A 25551-nucleotide genomic window follows, 5' to 3' on the forward strand; every position below is an offset into this window, starting at 1 on the left:
AGCACCTGCCATACTAAAAATACCAAAACCTAGACAGTCCCATTTTTCTGAGACTCTAATGAGCCTCTTTCACAGCCTATTCCCTTCCCTTGCTCTCCCATCCACAAGCTCCATAAAGTATGTTCTGGGTTACTGGCAAATGCTGTGTGTTCCTTCTTCCATCAGACTCCGGTCAGGAGTAGATTTGCCTTTGAATAATTTGATTGGAACATTCAGGGCAGGATGAATAGCTTCCAAAACTGAGACAGCGGGATGAAATGCTGCCATTGCTCCTACCCTTATCATCATCAAGCTGAGTGATGTTTAGGTCAAGGCTGAGTTGGGTCCTAAGACACTACAAAAATCTGATAATTAATATTACTCTAAATAGAACTGCACTGATGGGAGAGACTATGCCTGAGGCACAATCCCTCCCCCAGCTCCTAGTGCTGCCTTCTTATCTGATGCACCACTGCAGAGGGGATGGCACAGCCATGACCCCCACATTTCCCCCATTTTGGAGTGATTTGCACTCCTGGGGGCTCCAGCAGGAAGCTACTATTATGGACCTTTCAGAGGTGGTAGTGAGAAGGGAAAAGGCTCCTGTACACCCAAGCTGTGACTAGGGACAATATAGCCCTAAACTGACAGGGACTAGGTTTGGAAGCAAGAAGTGTAGCCCATGAGGTTTGTCAGGTAGAGATCAGACAAGCCTATGAGGGTCAGAGGTCTTAGCTTGAAGACAAAAGGGGAAGTTTTTACCAGGACGGTGTTTGGAAGGAGTCAGGGGAAGAAGGGAGAAATCAGGGACAATGTGGTGTTTGGAAGGATAGTATAAAAAGCCACAAAGCACTTAGAAAAATCACCACAAATTTATGAAGCTCCAATTTAACCTACATGATCAAAATGGAGAACTCTCCCAGCAGGACAATTACTGAGTGGTACCTTCATCCAATGAAACAAAACTGGAATTATTACATCATTAGAATGCTTTGGCCTTCCTGGAATTACCACCAAGGTTTAATATTCTAGTTACAATTTACTCCAGGATTCTAGGTTTCATTTTATTCTCATCATAATTGTTTTCATAGATCACTGATATCAGGAAAGTTCACACGGTGTTAGCTCAGAGATGTTATATTTTCAACTGTTTAAAACCCAACAGCATCAATTCTGAATCCTAAATAAGGGACATAACATATGTTGAAATAAAAACTAACATTTTCCTTCTGAACTCTTCAACCATAGATTCACCCCATAATCACGTAGACTGCTCAATGCAGCTTCCAAATTATACAAATGCACTTGTGGTTTCTCCCAGAACTAGGATATTATCCAGATAACATACGACCCCTTTTAGTCATTTTATCTAAATCCATAATGCACTGAGAAACTGCTGGTACATTAGCCACAGCACAGGGTAACTGATTATGTTTCAATATAATCCTTTCAAATGCATTCATAAGTGTATTGTTTAGATTTACTACCTAGCACCACCTGCTGGTTAGCTGGTGTCAAATCTAATTTGGTGACCCCCCTCTCCCCATAAACATTGAAACAAATTTTGATTTTTAGGAATATTTATCTATGTAGGATTGGGCATTGACCAGTTCAAAATAATTGGTCAATTAACAAGTCAATTAACAAGTCAAATATTTTAAAGGACTAATTTATAAGAACATCAACAAAAAAATGAAAAACCAACATAAGACTATGGACTCTAACAGGTTTAACCTTAGATAGATATTTATGCCTAATTATAAGAGACAGGTTACTTAACTGAGTTATTTTAACTCAAATACACTCAAATACAAAACAATGAAGTTAAGTTCTAAAAAAAGTAAAATAAAAAGAATTATAGAAATGTAGATCTGGAAGGGACCTCAAGAGGCCATCTAATCCATCCCCCCCCGTGCTGAGGCAGGACCAAGAAAACCTAGACCATCCCTGACAGGTGTTTGTGTAACTTGTTCTTAAAAAACTCCAACGATGGAAACCTCCATCCTCCCCTGAAAAACTATTCCAGTGCTTAACTATCCTTGTAGTTAGAAAGTTTTTCCTAATACCTGTGACAAAGTTCCTGCTCTACCTTGGTAGGTTTTGCACTTATTGGCGGATTTGCTTGCCTTGGAACATCACGGCAGCCCTCAGCTTGGCCGCTTTTCTGAACCCACAGTCCAGGTTGAGTCCTCCTGTGTCTGACCAGGAGTTGGGAGGATTTGGGGGGAACCCGGGCCCGCCCTCTACTCCGGGCTCCAGCCCAGGGCCCTGTGGAATGCAGCTGTCTAGAGTGCCTCCTGGAACAGCTGTGCAACAGCTACAACTCCCTGGGCTACTTCCCCATGGCCTCCTCCCAGCACCTTCTTTATCCTCACCATAGGACCTTCCTCCTGGTGTCTGATAATGCTTGTACACCTCAATCCTCCAACAGTCCGCGTTCTCACTCTCAGCTCCTAGTGCCTCTTGCTCCCAGCTCCTCACATGCACACCACAAACTGAAGTGAGCTCCTTTTTAAAACCCAGGTGCCCTGATTAGCCTTCCTTAATTGATTCTAGCAGCTTCTTGATTGGCTGCAGGTGTTCTAATCAGCCTGTCTTAATTGTCTCCAGAAGGTTCCTGATTGTTCTGGAACCTTCCCCGTTACCTTACCCAGGGAAAAGGGACCTACTTAGCCTGGGGCTAATATATCTGCCTTCTATTACTCTCCTATAACCATCTAGCCCGACCCTGTCACATACCTAACCTAAATCTCCCTTACTGCAGGTTATCTTCAGTCAACGTGGAAAATAATTGAAGATTGTTATAAAGAGGATGGTTATCAAATATGTTAAGGGCTGGTTTAAGGTTCCCCTTCAGTCTTCTCTCAAGACTAAACATACCTAGTGTGTGTTTGTTTTTAAAAAGCCTTTCCTCATAGGTCAGGTTTCCTACACCTTTTATCATTTTTGTTGCTCTCCTCTGGACTCTCTCCAGTTTGTCCACATTTTGCTTAAAGTGTGGTACCCAAAACTGGACACAGTACTCCAGCAGAGGCCTCACCAGTGCCAAATCGTGGGACAATTACCTCCCAGGTCTTACATATGACATGTCTGTTAATACACCTCAGAATGATATTATCTTATTTAACAACCATTCCATGATGTAATCAGAAAGGTAGGCCACTCCCTACATCAAGGCATTCTTGCTGGAATATTTGACTGTGGTCAAATATGTGGCTGGCTCACTAGTCTGTAGACATTATTTGACCAGCTTGCCAAGCCTAGATCCATAAAGGATCAAATGTTTTAACTGAACCTGCTTGATCTGATAGTGAAGTTTGTACCTGCGAGCTTCTACCACTTGAGAAAAAGACTAAGCTGGAAACAATACACAAACCTCACATGGACCAACCTCTAGACAGGGATAAATGCCCGTCCTCTTCTAGAATGTGTTATGATTGTCACCAAATGTTCCTCACAAAATTTTCATTCCACCCTGTTGTAGGTACATACACAAAAGATGAAGCCCACTAACCAGGAACAAAAAGCAGAAGCTATTCCTTCCTTTTCTAGCTAGTACCTTTAGTTGCTGATTCCCAGCACCACTCAGTGAGTAAGGCACTGGCCTGGTTTGCAGAAATCTTAACTGGCTTTCCTTGAAAAACAATTTAGTCCCATGTCCCTTAACCATCATTGATTTGAACATAAGTACCCACTTCCTCTATGTTTCAGTGATTTGGTTAACTCTTGGCCAGTCTAAATTTAATTTCTTCATCTAATTTTGACTAAAAGAACACAAATGTTGTTTATCAATGCAATATTAGATCATCTGAGCCTACAACTTACTTGTACTGGCATTTTGCCCACTATTCTAGCTATTGCACAGTCAATAATGGTCAGAACTACAATGATGGGTTACAATTTAAGATGTCTGAATTTAGGTTAAGATATTCAAAGCTGGCTAAGTGATTTAGCCATGCAACTTCCATTATTTCAATAGGAGTTGTATGGCTAAATCACCTGGTGTGCTTTGCCTGTATAAGTCTTAATCTTGTATAATTTTTCAGAAATAAGACATTCTTGTCCAGTAGCCATTTCCATTCTGATGCATACACCACTTCAATTCATAATGTAAACTATACTTTATCATCAGTGTTCCTTATATAGAGTCTCATATTAGTTCCCTCTGTTTTCTACAGTTGGCTTTCCTATTGTCATTGGGGTGGGGTGGAGACTGGAAGGAGATGTGCTTTCTGTGTGTGCCATATTCTAAACACAAGCTACTCTGCAACCCACACAAGAAATCCACCAGCAAAACCAGAGAAGACCAAACCTGACATTTCTAATGCTAAGGAAAAACAAGCAGAACACCCTTCCCCATACCCTCTCCCCCACCTTAAAAACCACTTTCCTGGCCTTCACTATTCATCATAAAGAAGTGTACAATCCCAACTTACAATATAAGTATTCACAGGTGACCACTGAACACTGGAATCAAATATTTCCGACGTAGATGCCTGAAGTTTAACACCCACATAGAAGAAGCATGATATTCAGTTGTGCTGAGCTCAAGTTTTCCCCATGGACAAGCGGATGGATAGAAGTTAAGAAACTGCAGTGAAATATCCTGTCATTGGTGACTAGTGAAGGGCTCATGATGTGAACGGGTGGATTGTGTTGCTAGGTTTCTGTGCCCTGCTGCCCTCTTGTGGAATAGTAAGGACCTGCTTGGATGTAATCGCTCTATGTGGATGGAAGTGTTCACTCCCTGGGAAGGAGAGCTAAGCTAGTCCAGCTGCAGAACTTTGATCCAAGGCCCCGGCTGCTCTTATGTAGGTTCTCTGTCTGGATGGGAAGGAAAATATTTCAACATGAAAAATCCTTTCTCTCGCCACCCTGTTCTCCAGGGCTGACCTCCTGATAGATTGTTAGAACCTATAGGGCTGGAACCATGGGGGTTCAGGGCCACCGATGCCTCCGCCTTGCCAAAAGAAGGTTAGGCTGGGCTCCCAAGGGAGCATCCTGTGTAGCTGGGCTCTACGGGAAATACCGCCCAGTAGGATCAGAGTGGTGGCCTCAGACACCTCCCTGATTGGCTGATACCACTATCTATACAGGGAAGCCATGAAGGGGAGCTGTCAGAGAGGCAACACAGACTTCCTGCCTGTCTCTGTTCCAGACCCTGGTCATGGGAGACCCTAGAATCTGACTTCTGACCCTGCCTGACACCTGTTTGGCCTACCCTGGACTCTGACCTCCCAGTACCTAACTCCTGCTCTGACCACTAGGGCTGACCGTCCACATCCTGGTTATGACAGATGCCTGCTGCTTGAGCAGTCTAATCTAGGAAACAGCATGAGTGTATCATGGTAACCCTGCATCAGCAATCTTGCTTTGCAATTCAGGGTGAGAGTTCAGAGAAGGGGGATGGCCCTACCTGGATTTTCCAGTTGGTTCAGAAATGTAAGTTCTCTGAACAGCTGAATTCCAGGGCAAACCTCTGCATTTCAATGGTGATATCTCATCCCTAGCACAATATCTCTGCCCAGAAAAGCCTGTGTCATGGAGGATTAAGCATGCAGAGAAAAGAAGGGAAAGCTGGAGAGAAAGGGCTGAAGGAACTGGACTAGAACTCAGGATGATGATTAAAGGAAGTGAGGCAAAGCTGTATGTTTCAGAGAAAGCTTGTTCAGATTCTGGCTTCAGCTCTGAGCTCTACCATTGACACTTCCCATGTGACCTCAGGCAAGTCTGTGCCTCAGATCCCCATCTAAGGATTGGGAATATATAATCCTCTCTCCCTGCCTTTGTTGGTCTTGTGTATTTAGACTCAGAGCTCTTCAAGCCAGGGACTCTCTCTGACAGGGTGATTGTACAGGTCTAGCACAGTGGTATTCAACCTGTGGTCTGCAGACCCTGGGGGTCCACAGACTATGTGTAAGATTTTAAAAGGGGTCTGCACTCCATTTTACTTTTGTTAGGGGTCTGCAAATGAGAGGGAAAAAAAAAGGTTGAAAACCACTGGTCTAGCACAATGGGGTCCCAATCTCAGTGGTTTTCTCTAGGCATTATATGAGTAAAGATAACAATGACCACCTCAACCCTGCCCAGCCCTGGCCCTCCTCGCCACCTACCTGTGCCACCTGAGTTCCAACCTCAGTCACCCCCTCACAGTTTGTCCAGAATGTGACCAACCTGAGGGCTAATCCTGCACCCACGGACCTCAATTGCAAATCTCCCATTGATTACACCCAAGATACCCGTAACTGAAAGTAAATCTCACCAAAGCCTTGCACAATGGAATAATACCTTCCCATATTTGGTTTCAAATACTGTATTTGATACAACCTTGTCATCGACTGACCTGCTTTGCAGCACCTAAACAATGTGCTTCCAAACAATTGCTTGGTCCACTGGCACACAAAAAAAGAAATGGAATTTAAATGAATGAATCTCTGCTCAGTGAAAAAGCTTAGGGACAGACCTTGAAGTATCAATGCCCCAAGTGTAGCTAATAAAGGTTTGATCTCCTACTTTGTGCATTAGCTACACTCAGCTATATTAATGAGAAAATAAAAATCGTACTTACTTTTCATTGATGGGGGCCATGTCACCTCTTATTGCTGGGCAAGTTGCTTTCTCCCAGGGAAGTAACAGCGCTGATAGCCAAGGACTGGGAGGCAGGAGGCCTCGGTTCTACTTCCAATTGCCACAATCTATCACTGTACCTCTCTGCTCCTTTGTTTCCTCATCTACAGAAGAGGGGATAATGGTCACATGGGAAAGGCTTTGAGCTCCTTGGATGATGAGTGCTGTGTGTGAGTAAAGTAGTAATCCTTATTAACAGGAAAGTTAAACTTTTAGAACCCTATTCCTCCAATCTCATCTGCACCTTATTATCTAAGGCTACCACTGAGACCAGACCCCTACTCTGCAAGCTGCTGTACATACATAAAGTAGGAGACATTCCCTGCCCTGAAAATCTCTTGATATAGATGGACAAGATAAACAAAAGTAGTATTATCCCCTTTTACAGATGAAGGGCTGAGGTGAAGAGTTTAAGTAACTTGCCCAATGACTTGCAGGAATTCTATGATAGTCCACAATTTATCCCTGATTTTTCAAGTCTCAGTCCAATGCCTTAACCCACAAGGCCAACCTTCCACTCAGAAAACAAACAAAAACAAAAAACGCCACACACCACTAAAAATATAATTAATAAATTGGCAGCTTGCCAAAATAAATCCCAGAATAGGTGGAATACCCTAGCTCAGATAATAAACAGAACGTACCCATATGTGCAATAAGTTGACCCCACAAAAGGCAACACAAACTCAGCAACATAAGGACAAAACCAAGCAAAGTCTTAAGCCTTGCTCGGAAGGATGTTTCAGGTATACTCTGGGGCACCTGGAGGTGCTCACATGGACACAGTGGAGAAATGTGCCTCCTGCTAAGCATGGTGTTTCTTGTCCTTTCCAGACTACATTATGGAGAGATCAGCAGTTCCAGTCTTGACAAGACAGTTTCAATAACTATTGCCACAGCAAAACATCTAGAAACAGAGACAGCCTCTCAAGCAGGCTGGTTTAATGGACGTCTTTAATACTAACTTAGTTGAAAAGCCATTGCTGTGCAGCACTGTGTATTTTCTCACATAAAAATGCGGTAGCCATTTGCTAGACCACTCCCCTAATATGTTTAAATCTCTTTCCAAAAACAATCCAGTCTGCTGCTCAAGCTAACGACATTTCCATTTTTTAATGCCACTCTGCAGGCACAAGTGTTATTAAATACCACACTGAAAAGAAGTAGCCCACCGTGGGCTTCCCTACACTACCACTCATTGATAATTATAATTACCTGCCCATTTAACCAGCTTGTTATCTTTATTCAATATCTAACAAAAAGCCCAAAACAACCCCACCCCCACACCAACCATTTGCATATTGTTCAAGGGTTTATTAAAGTCTAGATGGGCAACAGCACCTGTTTTTTGCTTTTAAATGACACGGGGCCAGCTCCTCAGCTGGTGTAAGTTGATCTAGCTCCATTGAATTGAGTAGATCTGGCCTTTTAGATCCAAAGATCTCTTTAGTCATAAGACTAAATCAATCACCTGTGTAACTTTCCTGACTTCAATGGGCTTAAGTCAGAGATTATTTGGTCCATTTATGAGCACATAGAAATAATACTTGGCACTTATATAGCACTTCTTAGCCATATATTTCACAGGGCTTCATAAAGGTGAGTCATTCTCATTAATTTCATTTTACAAGTTGGGAAACCAAGGCACAGAGCAGTACAATTGCCACACAGCAAGTAAGTGACAAGAGACAAGAATAAACCCAGACCTCCTGACTTGAAGCCCAGTACCCTGTCCACCATGTTGTCCATGTTTTCTCAATATACCTTAGCAAACTAATGAAGTAGCCACGAGAAGCTCCGTGTTCTCTCAATATCAGAAATAGACCTGACCCCGAGCAGCAGTCACCCAAATCTGAACTTCTTTCAGATTTGGGGAACCAAGCTTCAGATAGATAGACACTAGTTAGTGGGTGTAACTAAAACGATGGGCTTGAACACACTTTGCTTTTGGATTTGTCTTCAATCTATGCAGCCCAGGCCCACCTTTTCTGAATATTTCAGAGCGTAAGCTATTCAGGCCAGGGGATTTATTCATCTTTACATTTTTAGCTTCGTAAGCATGATGCAATCGTTATTGTTGTGCCTCCCGGCTGCTTTTCATTGTTGTATAGGCTCATTTTCTCTGCTAACCTACTTTTAAATTTCTCACGCAAAGCTGGATGGCTGGTTTTAGTTTCTACTTGCTCTTTCAAGCGCTAGGATAAATCTACCTCGGGTGCTAAATAGGAGTTACTGGAGTATCTAGCCTGTACATCCTGGCTTTGTTAATAGTTGTTCCAGCTAATCCTTTTCAGTGCACTCCCAGTGTTCCGCATATTAAAAGGGGTTCCTCCTCCACCCAACTACTTCTGTTCAACAACCGCCCCTCACCCCGCCCCCCATCAGCAAGTAGTGATTGCTGGAGCCATGCTATTCTTGGATTTCAAGTTCATTAATTTCTCTGAATTATGGAAATAGGCTCCCCACCAGCACCCCCCCCTCAAGGCATCTTGACAGCCTAGGAAGGAAAGTTATCTTTCTTCTAATTGCAGCTCAATCCTGCTTCCTGCCAGTTGATTCCTGGACATCTTCAATTCAGTATCGTAAATACACTTAACTAGGAAGATGGATATATAGATATTTATTTATTTATTTGATAGGACAGTTATTTGAGTGATACATTATTTATGTTGCTCTATAGCACAGAAAGACATAATGGCAGTTGAGATTTGAATGGACCTGAGAACATCCTAGCACAGCAGTGCAGAGTGCCATTATGTGTGAGGAAGAAAGGAGGAGCACCTATGGACAGGAGGCAGGGGAAAAAAGGGGGATGGATCTGCACAAGAGAAAGTCAGAACTCAGTGGAAGGAGAGGTGAAAGAGAAAAGAGGGAAGTACTAAGTGAGGAAGCAAGCAAGGGAAGGCGATGCAAGATCAAGGGAGAGAGGAGAGAAAGGGAAGCCAATGGGGCAAGCCAGATACTGAGACAAAAAGATAAGAGGAGTTGGAGAGAGGCAGAGCACACATTTGAGCCAACAAGCAGGTCTCTGCAAGCTGCGAGCACCCAGCCAGACAGCTGGGAAGTGGAATCTTGTTGCAGTGTCAGCCGGAGGGCAAGGGCAAGAGGAGGAGTGAGAGTCTACGTGCAGCTATGTTACTTCATTACTCACCCAGGCTGCTCTTCTGAGTTCCAACTAGTCAGAGGTCCCTTCTGCAAGCCACAGCCAGGAGACAGCCTGTGCTTAAATATTCCTTTCCAGACATTACCCTGGAGATTTTAAAGGCTAAATTCCTTGTCTTTGTGTGGTGTTAGGTTTCCATTTTAATCTTCTGTTCCTGGATATCTTCAATATAGTAAGAGGTAATCAGATGAGCTATTGGGCAGACTCTCAGCTGGTATAAATCATGGAGGCTCCATCGATTTCAACCGGCTGGCACACTGGCTGAGAATCTGACCCATTTTTTATATTACAGCAGTGCTTAGGAACCCCAATCAAGGAGGAGGGCCTATTGTGCTAGGTGCAATACAGAGAGGAAGAGGACATTCCCTGCCTCAGAGAGTTTACAGTCTAAGGGTCAGACAGGATGTAACAGGTGAAGAAGATAAAGGGGTCTGAGTGTGAGAAACTGAACAGGGTTTAGTAGAAAAATAGGCATCTCAGCAGGCCGCTTGCCTGACCGCCCATTCCAGAAGAGGAGCTGGCTCTAGCCCCTCAGGCTGCTGTCAGCTTGCTGGAAAGTTCCTTTCTGGCTTCAGAGTTCTTTTTTCAGCATCTGGTTACGAAGACCGCTCCTTCACATTTAGGCTGCCCTAACTCCAGGAGGGCTGCACCTCGTCATCACCGGGATATATGAACTCTCTGAGAGGGGTTCATGATTAAGGCCCCCCAGGGGTTTTACATACCAGAAAGGTATCTCTGTCCTGGTTCCTGGGCCTAATCCAATGCCTGCTGAAGTCAATGGGAGTGTTTCCATTGACTTAATGGACTTTGGATCAGACCCCTAGTGAGAAGAACAGGTGGTCATATTACAAAAACCAACCACTACAGTTGGCCTCCTTGCTAGAAGCCTCAGCAGAGAGGAAAGAGGAGGGAATGGGCCCTGAAGACCTGCTAAACAGTGCCAATATGTTTGTGCTGTTCAAAACCCAGAAATAGGCACAATCCCTACCTAAAGGGATTTATAATCTACATTTTAATCACTGGTTTCAGAGCGGTAGCCGTGTTAATCTCTATCAGCAAAAACAACGAGGAGTCCTTGTGGCACCTTAGAGACTAACAAATTTATTTGGGCATAACCTTTCGTGGGCTAGAACCCACTTCATCAGATGCATAGAGTGAAAAAACATGAGCAGACATAAATACATGAAAGGATGGGGGTTGCTTTACCAAGTGTGAGGTCAGTCTAACAAAATAAATCAATTAACAGCAGGATACCAAAGGAGGAAAAATAACTTTTGAAGTGGTAAGAGATTGGCCCATTACAGACAGTTGACAAGAAGGTGTGAGTAACAACAGCATGGAGAAATTAGTATTGGGGAAATAAAGGTTCGGTTTTGTAATGACCCAACCACTTCCAGTCTCTATGCAGGCCTAATCGGATGGTATCCAGTTTGCTAATTAATTCCAGGTCTGCAGCTTCACACTGAAGTCTGTTTTTGAAGTTTTTTTGTTGAAGAATTGCCACTTTTAGGTCTGTTATTGAGTGACCAGAGAGACTGAAGTGTTCTCCTACTGGTTTTTGAATGTTACGATTCCTGATGTCAGATTTGTGTCCATTTATTCTTTTGTGTAGAGACTGTCGGGTTTTGCCAATGTACATGGCAGAGGGGCATTGCTGACACATGATGGCTTATATCACATAGATAGATGTACTGGTGAACGAGCCCTTGATGGTGTGGCTGATGTGGTTAGGTCCTATGATTGTGTCCCTTGAATAGATATGTGGACAGAATTGTCACCGGGATTTGTAGCAGGGTTTGGTTCCTGGGTTGGTGTTTTTGTTGTGTGGTGTGTAGTTGCTGGCGCTTCAGGTTGGGGGGCTGTCTGTAAGCGACAGGTTGCTTGGCCTGTCTCCCAAAGTCTGTGAGAGCAAGGGATCGGCCTTCAGGATAGGCTGTAGATCCTCGATGATGCGTTGGAGAGGTTTTAGTTGGGGGCTATAGGTGATGGCTAGTGGCGTTCTTTTACTTTATTTGTTGGGCCTGTCTTGTAGTAGGTGACTTCTCGGTACCCTTCTGGCTCTGTCAATCTGTTTCTTCACTTCAGCAGGTGGGTATTGTAGTTGTAAGAATGCTTGATAGAGATTCTGTAGGTGTTTGCCTCTGTCTGAGGGATCGGAGCAAATGCGGTTGTATCTTAGAGCTTGGCTGTAGACAATGGGTCGTGTGATGTGATCTGGATGAAAGCTGGAGGCATGTAGGTAAGTACAGTGGTCAGTAGGTTTCCAGTATAGGGTGGTGTTTATGTGACCATCACTTATTAGCACTGTAGTGTCTAGGAAGTGAACCTCTTGTGTGGACTGGTCCAGGCTGAGGTTGATGGTAGGGTGGAAATCGTTGAAATCTTGGTGGAATTCCTCAAAGGCTTCCTTCCCATGGGTCCAGATGATGAAGATGTCATCAATGTAGCACAAGTAGAGTAGGGGTGTAAGGGACGAGAGCTAAGGAAGCATTGTTCTAAGTCATCCATAAAAATGTTGGCATACTGAGGGGCTAGCTTCTCCTTCAGCTGGCCTCTCTTTTCCAATTAGTCCTCAGTCTCAGAAGGTTTACCAGGCAGACTTCATCCTGTTACAAGGGAAGAGACAGCATATATGCAGTGCCCCTTCCCAAAGCTCATCCCAACTGGCTGAGAGAGAAGGGAACCTTACCCAGCTCACTTCTGCAAGGCTTCTGGTCCCCAGCTCTTAAAGAAACAGTAATGGGGGATTTCCTTCCAAACACTATTTGTTCCCAGGACAGCTTCCTCTCTACCAACAACAATTTTTGTCTTTTACCATTTTTCTGTACCTGAACAAGAGCTCTGTGTAGCTCGAAAGTTTGTCTAATCCACCAGCAGAAGCTGATCCAATAAAGATATTACCTCTATCTTGTCTATTTGATATCTCCTAGGTCCTTTTATATATCCGACCCCTCAAAATCTTAAAGGGCCACACCAAGGGACAGGGTGGTCTGACCACTATGCCACACTACCCTTAAGGAGACCAGACTATCCCGTCACAGAGAGGAACATGGTTTAGTGGTTAGAAAAGGGATGGTGGGAAGCATAGTTTACTGGCTAGAGTAGAGTAGGGGAAATCAGGTGTATCCAGATTTTGTTCCCAACACTATCACTGATCCTGTGTGTATTTAGGCATGTTATTCAGGCCAACATTTTTTAAAGTGGCTTCTTATTTTCAGTGCCCAAACGTGACTCACTTTGGAGGCAATATTCAGAATTACTGAACCGTACACCCCCAACTCCAGATGAAGTGGTCTGGAGCTGTAGGTGCTAAGCATCTCTGAAAATCAGGCCATAAGTGTCTAAAATAGGGCACCTAAAAATAGAGGGGGTATTTGAAAATGTGGCCTTTAATCTCTGCATCAATTTCTTCATCTTTGCAAAATGGAGATAAGGATACTTTCACAGGTTTCAAGGTTATTATATTTTTTTTAGCTTGGTCAATAAGTGTTTACAAAATACTTTTGTCAGCAGGAAAATGCTACGGAAGTGCCAAATATTTGTGTGTGGTGTTCTCTATGCATGTTTTCATATGTTTGCTGATGTGTGTTCATCTGCATTCAGACGTTTATCTGCCAGGATCTATGAGTGAAATGTACGTCTCTGCTTCTTTCCCTGTGTGTGCAGTACCTCTCTCTCTCTCTCTCTCCCTGTGTGGTTTATTTGGCATTCAACAGCAACTCCTTTGGAACTGATGGTCAATAATACAGTGTCTCCCTAGACATTCTCTCTGCCGGCAAACTCTCGTGAAGAGGATTATCATTCACATCCTTCTTTTTCTGTCTCATGCTGTCCCAGTGTATCTTTTAGTCTCTCCTCACAAGTGTAATAAAAAGAAGACTTGCAATAAGAGCTGGTCTGAAAAAAGTGTTCCTTCTCCTGGAAATTTCCAACAAAGAAAACTTTTGCTTCTGCTGAAATTTTCTATGTACATTTTCAAGATTTTGGCTGAAAACCAGGAAGTCTTTGGCCAAAATATTTTGACAAAAAAAATAGTCTTCATGAAAAGCAGATAATTTTTACAAAAAAATTTTGTTTAATCAAAACCCCAATTTCCTTTGAAAACCGTGTAAACAGACATTTTTCTACTAGCCTTTCTTGCAGTGGAGTTGGCCTATGTCAGTACAGCACAGTACAGTGGTAGGCAGAGGCGGTTTGGTGCACTCTCTTGTGGCCATATTGAGAATATGCTCTCACTGTGACTTCATAGTTTGCTACAGTACACTCTCAACTCAAAAAAATCACAATTTAAACTCACCCACCCTCATTTCCCTGCTCTCATTTCTAACACCATCAATAAAAAAAAAGTCAATCAAACCTACGTTTAAAATGCATTTGTTTTAAATGAAGGACTGAGGTTTTGTAAAACCTTTTTTTCCCCTTTTCTTAAACACGAAACTTAAACATTGGACGCAAGCAACTGAAGTCTGTCCCTTTAATAAATAATATCATTGGGTCATACTTACAAGTAAGGGAAAATAAAGGGAATTTGTCCAAGATCACAGAGAGTTTTACACTAAGGATAGCAGTGTCATGGACTTTGCAATTGCTGTATGTATTTGATTCCTTTAACCAACTTTAACTCTCACCAGTTTGCTTTATTTGTGTCTGGGTAAGTGACTGGGAACAGATGGTTAAGACTACTTGTGCCAGTCACTTGTTTGATAGAAGCACTGTCTTGTTTGCTTAGTTTCATTGTTCTCACATCCTTAACTCATTCCACAAAGAAGCTATCACTGCCTAGTGTTATCCCACTGGGATGATGTGCTGCCTCCTTGAGAATGGGAGAAAAACCACAGGAGAAAACCATATCAATGGAACAAAATAGACTTGCTTTACTCTGCCTCAGTACCCCACTGCATGGCCACCAACCTGTTGTGAGTGGACCCACTCGCTGTGTCCCACATAATTCCAGCTCAACTACATGCAGGTAGAGTCTAGTCACTGTTTTTAGCTCTGGGACTCCAGGGCATCCTCCCAGGCTCCGACTGCTTGTCAGACGCCTTTCCTTGGGACATGGGACGCCACTGTCGAGCTGCTTTAGACCTTGAAAGCAGTGTATCTTCTGAGCTCCACCTGGCTGTGGGCACTCTGGGCTTCTAGAATAACCCCTCCTGAAACAAAGTGGCAGGAAAGCAAGGAACACAGGCTTAGCAAAGGAATTTCTTAACCACAGTCTTTAATCCTAAAGCACTTGAGAGTTACAGAACATTAGACGTAACAAAAGTCCTCAGATGCACCCTCCACTAGTCGGAGCTCACCCCTTCTTTTGAGTCCAAGGGTCAGCAGTTTTTCAGCATGCACGGGGCCCTCCTGCCCTCTGTCTCCTGCCAGTACTTAAACGTGGCAATGGTCGGCCCCCCTCTGTCCTGCACAGAGCAGAAGAGCCCTGCTCTTAAATAAAGCTTCTGTCTCTGAGCCATGTGGACAGATGGTGTAGTTACAGATCCAGCAGTCAGGTTTGTGTCCCCACCCCATGTGGGCTCATGTAGAAAAAACATTGCTTCATGGGAGTGGGTCAATAATTGAGAGACAAACAAAATCAGTGGCCCTAGCTTGCTGTGTGATGGCTCTTAGTGCAGTTCTTCAATGAGGTGTTAAAACAACTCTCCTGAGCTGGGCTGCTGGCTGGAACACAGTACGACAGGTTGCCCCCATACAAGGTTAGCTTAGTAGTCAACATCTCCACAAAAAGAGATCATAATCTGATACAGACATATCCTATTGTGTCACAAGAGTACTCTCCTGCCAGGAGAGAGGGATCAACAGTCTACAGCACATGGAGCTAAAATTATCACCTTCAGGCTGCAGCTGGTTCTCTCCCATAAACTTAAAGGGTCAGCTAATGGGAGAGTCTATGAGGAAAAGCTCAGATAAGGTGGTAAACTCAAAATGGGGAGTTCAGTAAGGCCACATAGTCAGAAAATCATGAAGGGGCTGATTTTCCTGCTTTCTAAAGGCTCTGGTGGATATGGGTGAGAAACAGCCTGTGTTTTCCAGAACTGCAGCCCAGCATGCTACAGATTTAAACTAGTTATATCTTTCCTTTACTTTGCTATGGTGTTCTGCTGATATAATCCGATCCTTCAAGATCTTGGCTCTCTCCTTCACTTGAGAATTTGCTACCTTGTCACCATGCTGCCAGTGAATATTTAATTAAAGATCATCATCTCTTTCTCCCTGCTGCTTTTCTCTCACACTCTCCTGGGCCAGTGCCCAGGTGGGTCAGGGCAATGAGTCTAAACAAGCTGCAGAACTCAGAATTCAGTCAGGATGGCTGACAAAGGCAAGGGAGAGGAAGGAGCTGACTGGGTGTAACAGTAGCTGGCTCTTCTCCTCTGTACTTTGTTAAGTCAGGGGTAGCCAAAGGTGCAATCTGCAGGCTGAACGTGGCCCAGAAAGCCCTAAAATGCACCATCCCACAGCTGCCTTCATGTCCACTACAAAGCTGCAGCTCACAGACTGCAAGTCCCAACTTCTCTGACTGAGCTTGGCTAGTATCTGGTATATGTACAAGTGTACCCATCACTCCATGCCTCTGCTGCTCCCTGCAGAGGCTGACATACATCTACAGACCTTGCCTGTCTGTGTTTTAAAACAGCTGACAGTTCAGATGAGTGGAGTGTAATTGTTTCAAGAGTAGGAACATAGGAATTGCCAGACTGGATCAGACCCATAATCCATTGAGTCTGGTATCCTGTCTCTGACTGCAGCCAGCACCAAATGCTTCAGAGACGTGTAAGAACCCTGCTGTAGGCAGACCTGGAGTATCTTGTCTACGGAGAATATTGCTCCCTAATCCCCCATGAATGTAAGGTTGCTTTGTGCCTTGAAGAATAAGGGTTAACTATCCCTTCTTTCATAACTCCTGGGTTTTGTTAATCCATATGATTAACACTGGCTATTCTTATTAATCATACAAATGTCCAATTTTTTTTCCTAATCTTGCTAAATTCATGGTCTCCACAATTATCTTGTGGCAATGAGATCCACAGGTCAATTGTGTGTGTGTGTATGAAGTTTTAAATTTTAACAGTTTTAAATTTTCTGCCTTTAACGTTCATGGAATGTGCCTTCTGAAAGCTTTCTAGATTTACCCCCATGGTGGGGCTAATGTTGGATCACATTAAAGAAGTTCTGTATTAAAGTCACAAATGAGTTTGATTCCCCATGGTTTGAATTCCAGGGTATTACTGGTTAAGAGGTCTCTTGGTCTTTGGTACTGTTTCTCTCCCTCTATGTGTGAAACTTGCAAGCTGCTAATTGCATTAGTACATTCTAAGACAGAGTCTGTTCTCAGAGCAATTCTTTGTAACAACAACTACTCGCACAGAGAGAGACTCAAAGCAATACTCTGAAACAACAGAAACAGCACCCAGGGACTCCCCGCCCTTTTGTTGCATTCATCTCGCTTTGTTAACAATTGTGATTAAAATAGAAATAGAGGATGTATGCGGATGGATGCTTGGTGTGAATAATAACTGAATGATCAGGGAGGTGCCAGCCTAAGAATGCAGTGTCCATCGGCTGAAGAAGGCGTCAAGTGGAAATAACCAGAGGACCCCCGGAGGGCAGACTGGAATCCACCCAACAGCCTCAAGAATGGGAGAACCAAAGAACAAGATAACATCTGGCAGCACGGAGCCGTCAGGAATCTGCCATCTGCTGATTGATTCAGCAACAGCATGATGAAGCAATTCCCATAGACGGGCATAGGAAGAAATTCCTATAAAAATGGACTCTAGAAAGTGAGAACTTTGGGGTCTGATTCTGCAAACCAACTTCCAGGAGCATCAGATGTGCATCTGATGAGGCCCTGCTCCCTCCTCATGTCCAGGCCACCTGGCCAGTGGCTTGGCATGAGCAACTCTAAGGCTGGTAACTATGATAACAACCTTGCAGAACCTCTGTGTGTGTATGTTTGTATGAATGTGTGAATAAATATGAGATTGACTGGAACGTTATAGCTATAACTAACCTGCTTACTATGATTCTTTCTGTATTCACAATAAATGTGGTATTTTGCCTTTTCCCCTTTAATAAGATCCTGCTGGTTTTTATTTTGTTGGTATAACACTAATACTCAAGCCAGAATGGATTGGTCAGTCTGCTTAGGAATCTTACTGATGTTACTTTCCCTTCTACCCAGGTGGGGAATCCTGGCCCAAGGAGGGACAATCCAATCAACATCAACCACTATGCGACTAAGAAGAGTGTGGCAGAAAGCATGCTGGATGTGGCGCTGTTCATGGCCAATGTCACACAACTCAAAGCGGTGCTGGAGCAGGGGGTTTCATTCCAGTATTATGCCACCCTGATATCGCTCATCAGTATCTCTCTCTTCTTCCAGGTGGTGATTGGAATTCTTCTTATCATCATTGGTAAGATATCTTCTGAGCTTCTGTTTGCCTCCACTGCCAGCAGCAATCAGGGTCATGGAAAGAGGAATGGGGTGGCTGGTGCAAAGACCAGCATTATTTTTCCTTCAAATTAGAGAATCTACCAGCAAATGCATTTCTTCCTCCTCCAGCTTAGCCCCGAGCTTTACCACTCCTTCACTCCTCTGCTTTCCCATCACTGCACCCCTGTACTAGGGATGGGCAATTGTTTCTGCATCTCCCCACAAACAGGGCACAGGCCACAAACAGGGCACAGGCCTGCCAGCCTAAGGTAAGTAGGCCACCTCCCCAGGGGTGGGTTTGGCAGCAGGGGGTAGGAATACCCAGGCCCACACTGCTCCACCAGGTCCCAGCCCAGGGCCCTAACAGTGTCAGGTGATCCCGCCAGCGGGGAAGTCACCAGAACACACTGACTCATTTCCCAGCAACACAAGCGGACTAATGTCTGGTTCCCCTGGGCTACTTCCTACCACCCATCCTTGGCATGGCTCCGTAGCCCACGGGTCCTCAGGCTCCTCCGGGTAATTGGTGGATGGTAATCCCAGCATCTCCTCTCCTCTCCTCCGGGGGCAGGGCACTGCACAGCTCGGTCCCTGGTCCAGAGTTCAGCAGCAAGGTACAGCAACTGAGCTGAAGGGCTCGGCTTGTCCTGCCCTGCTTCCAGCACAGGGGGCAGGGCTGTCTTGGCTTTGCCCACCAGGAGCATGGGGCAGTTCCTCCCCCTCAGGCTCAGAGGGAGGGCACTCTGCCTCACGACAGGGTGCCTGCTCTGTCAGCACACACATCCCCAGGGCCTCCCACACCTGCTCTGGCCCCCTTCTCCACCCACACACTTTGAAGGAGGAGCTCCAGGAGCCAGCTCTCCCTAAGCACCTTTCCCCTCCCACTGCCACCTCATCCAGTGCCCCCACCACTTGCCGAAACCTTTCCTGACCCTCCTTGACTAGCACACCAGTGCCTCTATCATGTGTCTAAAAGCCTCCCATTGCCTCCTCCCATGATGCCAAGAGCCTTGTCCTCCCCACCCTCCCTAAATGTAATAGGCTGTTGGCAGAAGTCTGCCTGAGGCCCTTCCTTTGCACCTCTGGGCTGGGCTATGCTTGAAAGTTAGGTTGACCCAGCTAGGTCATTCAGGGGTGTGAAAAAATTGCAGATTTACCACAGCAACAGGAGACCCCGCCCTTCCGTCACGGTAATAAGAGTCTACTCTACAGTGCTGCAGCAGCACAGCGAGAGCTATGCTGCTGTAGTGTTTCTAGCGTAGACATAGTCTTACTTGGCAAAAGTCTCCACAGACCCCATCCGGCCTGGAGCCTCCCTTCAGCTTATAAACAAAGGCCTGTCATTCTCAGCCCTGGTGTGGGCTCCTGCTGAGCGCGGTGAGGAACGAAAATGGAGCACGAGCCTGGACTATAGACAGCTTGTTATTTACATAGGGCCTGATTGTCAGATTGACTTCATCGGGAGCTGAGGGTGCACTTCAGAAAACTAGGCCCCTCTTGGTTAACCTGCACTGTTCTGCCCTCTTCCCCGCCACTCACAAACCCTGTAGAGTTAATAAAATCATCCTCCCAGCTCCAATCCCTGGGCCAACTTGCTGTCACTACCTCACATGTGTTCAGCAGTCTGACCAGGACTTTGAGCCAGTTTTCTCCCCTGGGATACTTTGAGCCAGTTTTCAATTCTCCCTGGGTTTTGTGCTGTGTCTCAGCTCGGCTGAACCTGAACGACGTGTCAAAGCAGCAGCACCTGAATGTGCTCAATAATGCTGCCACGGCTCTGATCTTCATCACCGTCATTCTCAACATCTTCATCACTGGCTTTGGTGTGCAGAAGACTGGTCTCTACCCTACCAGGAGACGTTACTGAGGCCTGGAGAGCAAGGGAATCAGGTAATGAAGGGATGAGGGTCCACTACCACCCACCTTTGGAAGGGTCAACTGCTTCTGCCGTCAAAGGGTCTTAGAAATCATCAGCGCTGTTGTGGAAAGAAAGGTGGCGGTCAGCCCTACACATACACACATGGCCCCTTTGTGCATAATTTTGTCCCATGGGACGCGTGGGCTGTGTGACAGGATCCCTCAGGAAAAGGAATGTCCTTGCTCCATCTCTAAAGCTAGAATGTCGTGAGACCACATTTATGGGATTCATCAGATAGCTGATAGCAGCAGTCGGTTTCCAGCAGATAGCAAATCCCAACCTGGATTGTGATAGGTACTATGGGAGAGGAGTCAGACAGTGGAAAGGAGGGTGTAGCGTGTATGTGGGAAAGGACCTGGCTGCCAAGAGCTATTCAGGCAGTGGGAGAGATCAGAAGAGGGACCAGTGCTGGCAAGAGTGGTGGAAGGAAAGAGAGGCAGTAGGGAGGGAGATCCTCAAAATGGCCACTGCTATGTGGTGGTGGCCATTTTAAGAAATTGATTTCTAACTTTTATTCCTGGATGAGAGTCATGTGACTAGGTGTCCAGACAAATGACTGGGTTTGCAAATCAAATCCGAACCAGGGATCACAGTTTTAAATTAGAGTGGGATCTCAAGCCTGAGAGGCAGCTAATGGCTTGTAGCTCTTGCCCGAATGGTTCCCACCAATAGGGTGACCATATTTGCCTGTATTGAATATGGGACACCTGGTAAAATTACTTGTATTCAAGGGACTTCAGTGGCAATCAGTCATACAAATGTTCAAATTAACATCAAGTTGACTGAGCCCCTGTTAAGAAGCAATACTGTGTAGCTGAATAATTTTTATTTACCTTCTTATCTGTAAGGCTTTATGGTTCACATGGAGAGGGGTGACACACACACCCAACCCTATCCCTACCACACACACACATGCACGGGGAGAGGTGACCCACAAACTCCCGTACACCTCTCTCATACAGGGTGAGGTGACCGACTGACTCTCCTCTCCCTGTCCAGCGCTCTCCACCCTCCATGCCTGGCTGGGATGGACCCACGTCTCCTGGTACCTGGCACCGTGTCTTCCCAAGGCAACACGTGGGTGCGGGGCATGGCGGGTCACTTGCCCCTCCTTCCCAGATTTCTGATAGGGTTCAAATCAGAATGTGGCCAGCAGCAGCCTTTCAGCACTGTGCAGGAGGGAAGGGACACGAGCTGCTTCCAGCTGCAGGGGAGAAAGAGGAGGAGGAGGAGGAGGGGAAGGCAAGACCTGGTCTGTGTCTTTGCAGAGCTCTTCTCTTCTTCCCCTGCCCCCCTCCCATGTGGCTGGAAGCAGCTTGTCCCTTCCTGCCCACATAGTGTTGAAAGGCAGCTAACACCTCCAGGCTGGCCACCCCTATAACCCAGCCACCTCCTGTCCCCCAGCTACAGTGTGGGCAGGAAGGGATTAAGCCCTAAGGATGCACTGTGCACCAGGGCCCGGGGAACCTGACTGCTTCAGTGAACCTGGCCAGAGAGGTGGCTCAGCAGAGGAGGGTGCCTAAGGGATGGTGCAGTGCCACGCTCCCTGGGAGCAGGACCCAGGGCGGGATGGGGAGACGCGGGTGAAGAGGGTTCTAAGCCCCTGCCCTGGGGGCTGCTGCGGAGCCTGCAGATTTGAGGCGTGAACAGGCTGGAAATCACTTCCCCCCTCCCACTCCAGAGCTTAGTTGAGGGGCAGAGAGGCTTCCCCATGCCAGCGCTGTGCGGAGCTTTGCAACATGCAGGGCTCGGCTCCCCCTGGCCACTGCCCCGGGCCAAAAGGTCTTGGGCTTTCCCCGGGCACCGGCCCAGCCAGAGGCAGTGGGGGAAGGAAGGAGCCTGACAGGCAGGCTGTTGGTGTGCTGAGTGCTCTGACCAGGGGCTGGTTCTCTGCACAGTGCTGGGAGTGGGACATGTCCCACCAGGGGGGTTATGGAGGAGCAGTGGGGCTGGGAGGGGAGCCAAGGGGCAAAGCAGGGAGAGGACAGCAAGAGGGGGAGCATGTAAAGGGCGGATGGATGAGCAGCAGTGGCAACATGTAAGCTGTCACTGCGGCCCTCTGGCACCTGCCCACACTCACCAGCCACCATGCCCCTCTGGCACTTGCCCACACTCACCAACCCTCGCAGCTCGCAGCACGCAGCCAGTGCCGGCCGGAAACGGGATGGGGGGTGGGGTCCTGCTGGCCGAGAACGGGGGCTGCGCTGATGGACCAGCAGGGGGAGTGGTCAGACCTGCACACTGCATCTTCACCCCGCCACAAGCCTCGCACACCCACCCCGATCGTCAGCCACTGGACCCCCATACTCACCACTGGTGGGCGAGCGGCTGGCGAGCAGGGATCCAGCCACCAGCAGGACCTGCCAGTACTGATTGTGGGTTGCGGGGGGGAGGGTGGGGGGGGGAGTGGGAGAGACAGAAAATACAGGAGTATTTGTCTGTTTTTAATAAAAAATCTGGACACCTGCAGGAGGGCTTAAATATGGGACTGTCCCTTTAAAAACAGGACATCTGGTCACCCTACTCACCAAGGATGCTGGGGCAATGGCCAGCAGGAGAGTCCCATGGAAATTTGGATTGGAGAGGGAGGTGAGATCCTGGATTCAGTGCAAAGGCACATGGCTTCCATGAAGATGGCACTGGCTTTGGATCTTGCGAGATACGTGGGGTTTAGGGGCTGAACGTCATATTTGTTGCGGTGACAATTACCTTTGAGTGTGATAGAGAGCAACCCCTACAGATTAATACACAGGGAACCATGCAACATTTTTAACTCCCCTCTCTGGGTTTTCCTCCCATAGGAATCAGTCAGGACTGGTTCATAGAATGCATTGAGAGTCTTCAGCTTGAAAAGCACAAAATAGCATTGTAAGGCCTCTGAATGCTGCCATAAGCCCTGATCCTGCAAATGCTTATGTGCATGTTAACTACAAGAACAGAAGTCATCCCACTGGACTAGAATGATTCAGTGCAAGAAGTGATGGGGATAGGGTGGTTCCCTTTGTTGGATGGACATAAGGGAAAACTACATAAAAACTAAGAGAACAGTGCTTTATTTTAAAGGATGTTTTAGGGAAACCACCATTTCCCTTAGCATAAGATGTATTTTCTCTCAAGTGTACATTTCGAATGTCTTCAGGTTTACAATGCAATTATCATAACCTTCAATGTTTAAAAGGGTCAAGAGACATCCCTTAAAATAAGGGGCAGGTGGTTGCCCTAACGGGGGCTCCAGTACGAATTAAGGAAACTACTTACAGCAAATAGAATGAAAAAATGTTACAATGCTGGCATGCTTTCTTCAAGGAATGGCCCTGTAGATGGTGTGTGTGTGTACGTGTGGAGGGAATGGATTGCGAGCAGTAACACAGGTAGAGGGAAAGCTGCGCTGGGATCCTGCTTATGAATCTTCTATGAAATACTTGCTGACGTGAGGAACCTAGTGGATTCTTATCTTACATCTTTTGTTTTTCTTGCAGGTTGTGTGTGTGGCACGAGCTTTAGGTCCCTTCCTTCAATTTTTTTACTGACGACAGCAGACACCTACCAGCTGAGTGGAGACAGAGAATTCCTGAATTAATCTTTAACAATTGTGTGCCAAGTATTTTAGGCAGGTTGTTTGGGTAGCTTTGCAGGAGTGAAATAGCCATTGATTTTTCAAAGCTGGTGCAAGTTGTGCAGTGATTTCTAGAGAGCTTCACAAAAAAGTTGCAAAAAAAGCATTTTCCAAACATGCTCCTGTGCATAGGTAACAGCACCTTCTCTCTGATTTTAATTGTCTGCTTCTCATATTCAATATTAACTAATTTTCTACAGGGGCCTGAGTTCTACGCTCAGTTATATTTATTTGGTAAGCAAAAGTAACCATACCGTGTCCAGATATTTTCTAACTGGCAATATTTAAAGTAACACTATCAAACAGCTTATGTTGCAAATATAGGTTGGTTGATTGTTTTTGTGGGAGGGAAGGAGTGGGGTGAGTGTTACAATGACTAATAGGAAAACAAATGTTTTCAAGGTTGTTTAAAAAAATCAAATGAGATGCTTTTTTGAAAACCAATAAACATTCCTCTGCAGTGCAGGAAACCTAAACCCCACAGAAAATAGATACTATGCTTAGATACCACCACAAGGACCTTGTTAGAAATCCTCTATGGATAACATAGGGGTACTGCAGGAGAAATAGGAACTGAATCTAACTAAACACAGAAAGTGAAACAGACCAGTCTAGCTTCACTTGTCCATATTAACTTAGGTGCAAAAAGTAAACAAACAGCATACACACGTTCAAGAGTAAACTGGGTTTAAAACCTTTTTCAGTGTTACACTGTAATTTAAGGTGTTATCAGTAACAGGTATGTTATTAAATACATGATTTTTATCGTACTAGTCCTGATGAGAATTCTACTGTATTGGAAAGTGGTTTTACTTTTTTTTAAAAATTACTGCTTTGAGGTTGTGTATCTGCAAATCACTCTGAATTAGCAGGTTCTTTCTGGCAGCCTGATTTTTGGATTATTGGTGTCACACTCAAAAATTGGATATTTTTGACTTGTCAGTTATTTGCATACTTGAGTACTATGTTTTCCTGTTTATTAAATGATTTTTCACTCAAAGGCAGAGCCAGATTTCAATACGGGTGAAATACTGTGTATCCAATAAACTGATAGAAAATTCCTAAGGTTGACATGGTTGCAATGGCAATTGCATGACGATTTTCACATATTCTCCTCAGAAGAGCTTCTGAGAGATACTGGATACCACTAATATGTCTGTTGCTGCCATGACTTTGGCTGGTGTCACTGTTTACCTCCCACAAGCTGAGCCAACCTTCTGTGTGTTTGACTTTTCAGATCCCCTTCCAGAAATCTACTCTGTCGAATTTCAATTTAAATCAAAGGTACTGGCTTCATCCTGGAGACAGGGCCAAATGACATTTCTATAGCATATTCCACCCATGAATCTCAATGAGACTTTAGCTGACCGTAGAAATGCAGGGGCATCATTACATTCCCAATGCTCCAGTAATTTGCCTTATAGGATATTGCCTACTGATCCTTCTGAGTGCTCTTCTATAGGTGAAAGCCCTATGGTGGGTATTTCTTAGTAGTAGCCATGATCGACTGTTTCGATTTTCCTGCTTCAGATTATACACACAATAATATTAGTGATTACTTTGTTGTCATCCACCTTTGTTTATTTTGCCCAGGGGTAACTAAAGCTGCCTCGTCTACATCCTGAAGGCACCATCTCTAAAAGTGAGAGGGTTGTTTGCTCTCTGTGCTTATTTCACTCCTTGACCTCTCTACAGAGCCAGCCAAGAAGCTGCTAGCAGCAGTGAGGATTTATGAGGATTTACCTAGGGAGGTGGTAGAATCTCCTTCCTTAGAGGTTTTTAAGGTCAGGCTTGACAAAGCCCTGGCT

General features: G+C 45.4%; 1 protein-coding gene across 1 annotated transcript in view; it reads left to right on the forward strand.

The window, feature by feature from the left end:
* The window catches only part of NINJ2 (ninjurin 2), a 72424-nt gene extending 47610 nt beyond the window's left edge, over nt 1–24814 (forward strand). Inside the window, exons 2-4 of the mRNA XM_048829026.2 lie at nt 17958–18189; nt 19919–20099; nt 23607–24814. Of these exons, the coding sequence (XP_048684983.1) occupies nt 17958–18189; nt 19919–20076 (390 nt within the window). The 3' untranslated portion in view covers nt 20077–20099; nt 23607–24814. The remainder of the gene's footprint in view (nt 1–17957; nt 18190–19918; nt 20100–23606) is intronic.
* The last annotated feature ends 737 nt before the right edge of the window (nt 24815–25551 follow it).

Source organism: Caretta caretta, chromosome 1 (assembly GCF_965140235.1).
Source record: "Caretta caretta isolate rCarCar2 chromosome 1, rCarCar1.hap1, whole genome shotgun sequence".
In the NCBI taxonomy this organism is placed as follows: Eukaryota; Metazoa; Chordata; order Testudines; family Cheloniidae; genus Caretta; species Caretta caretta.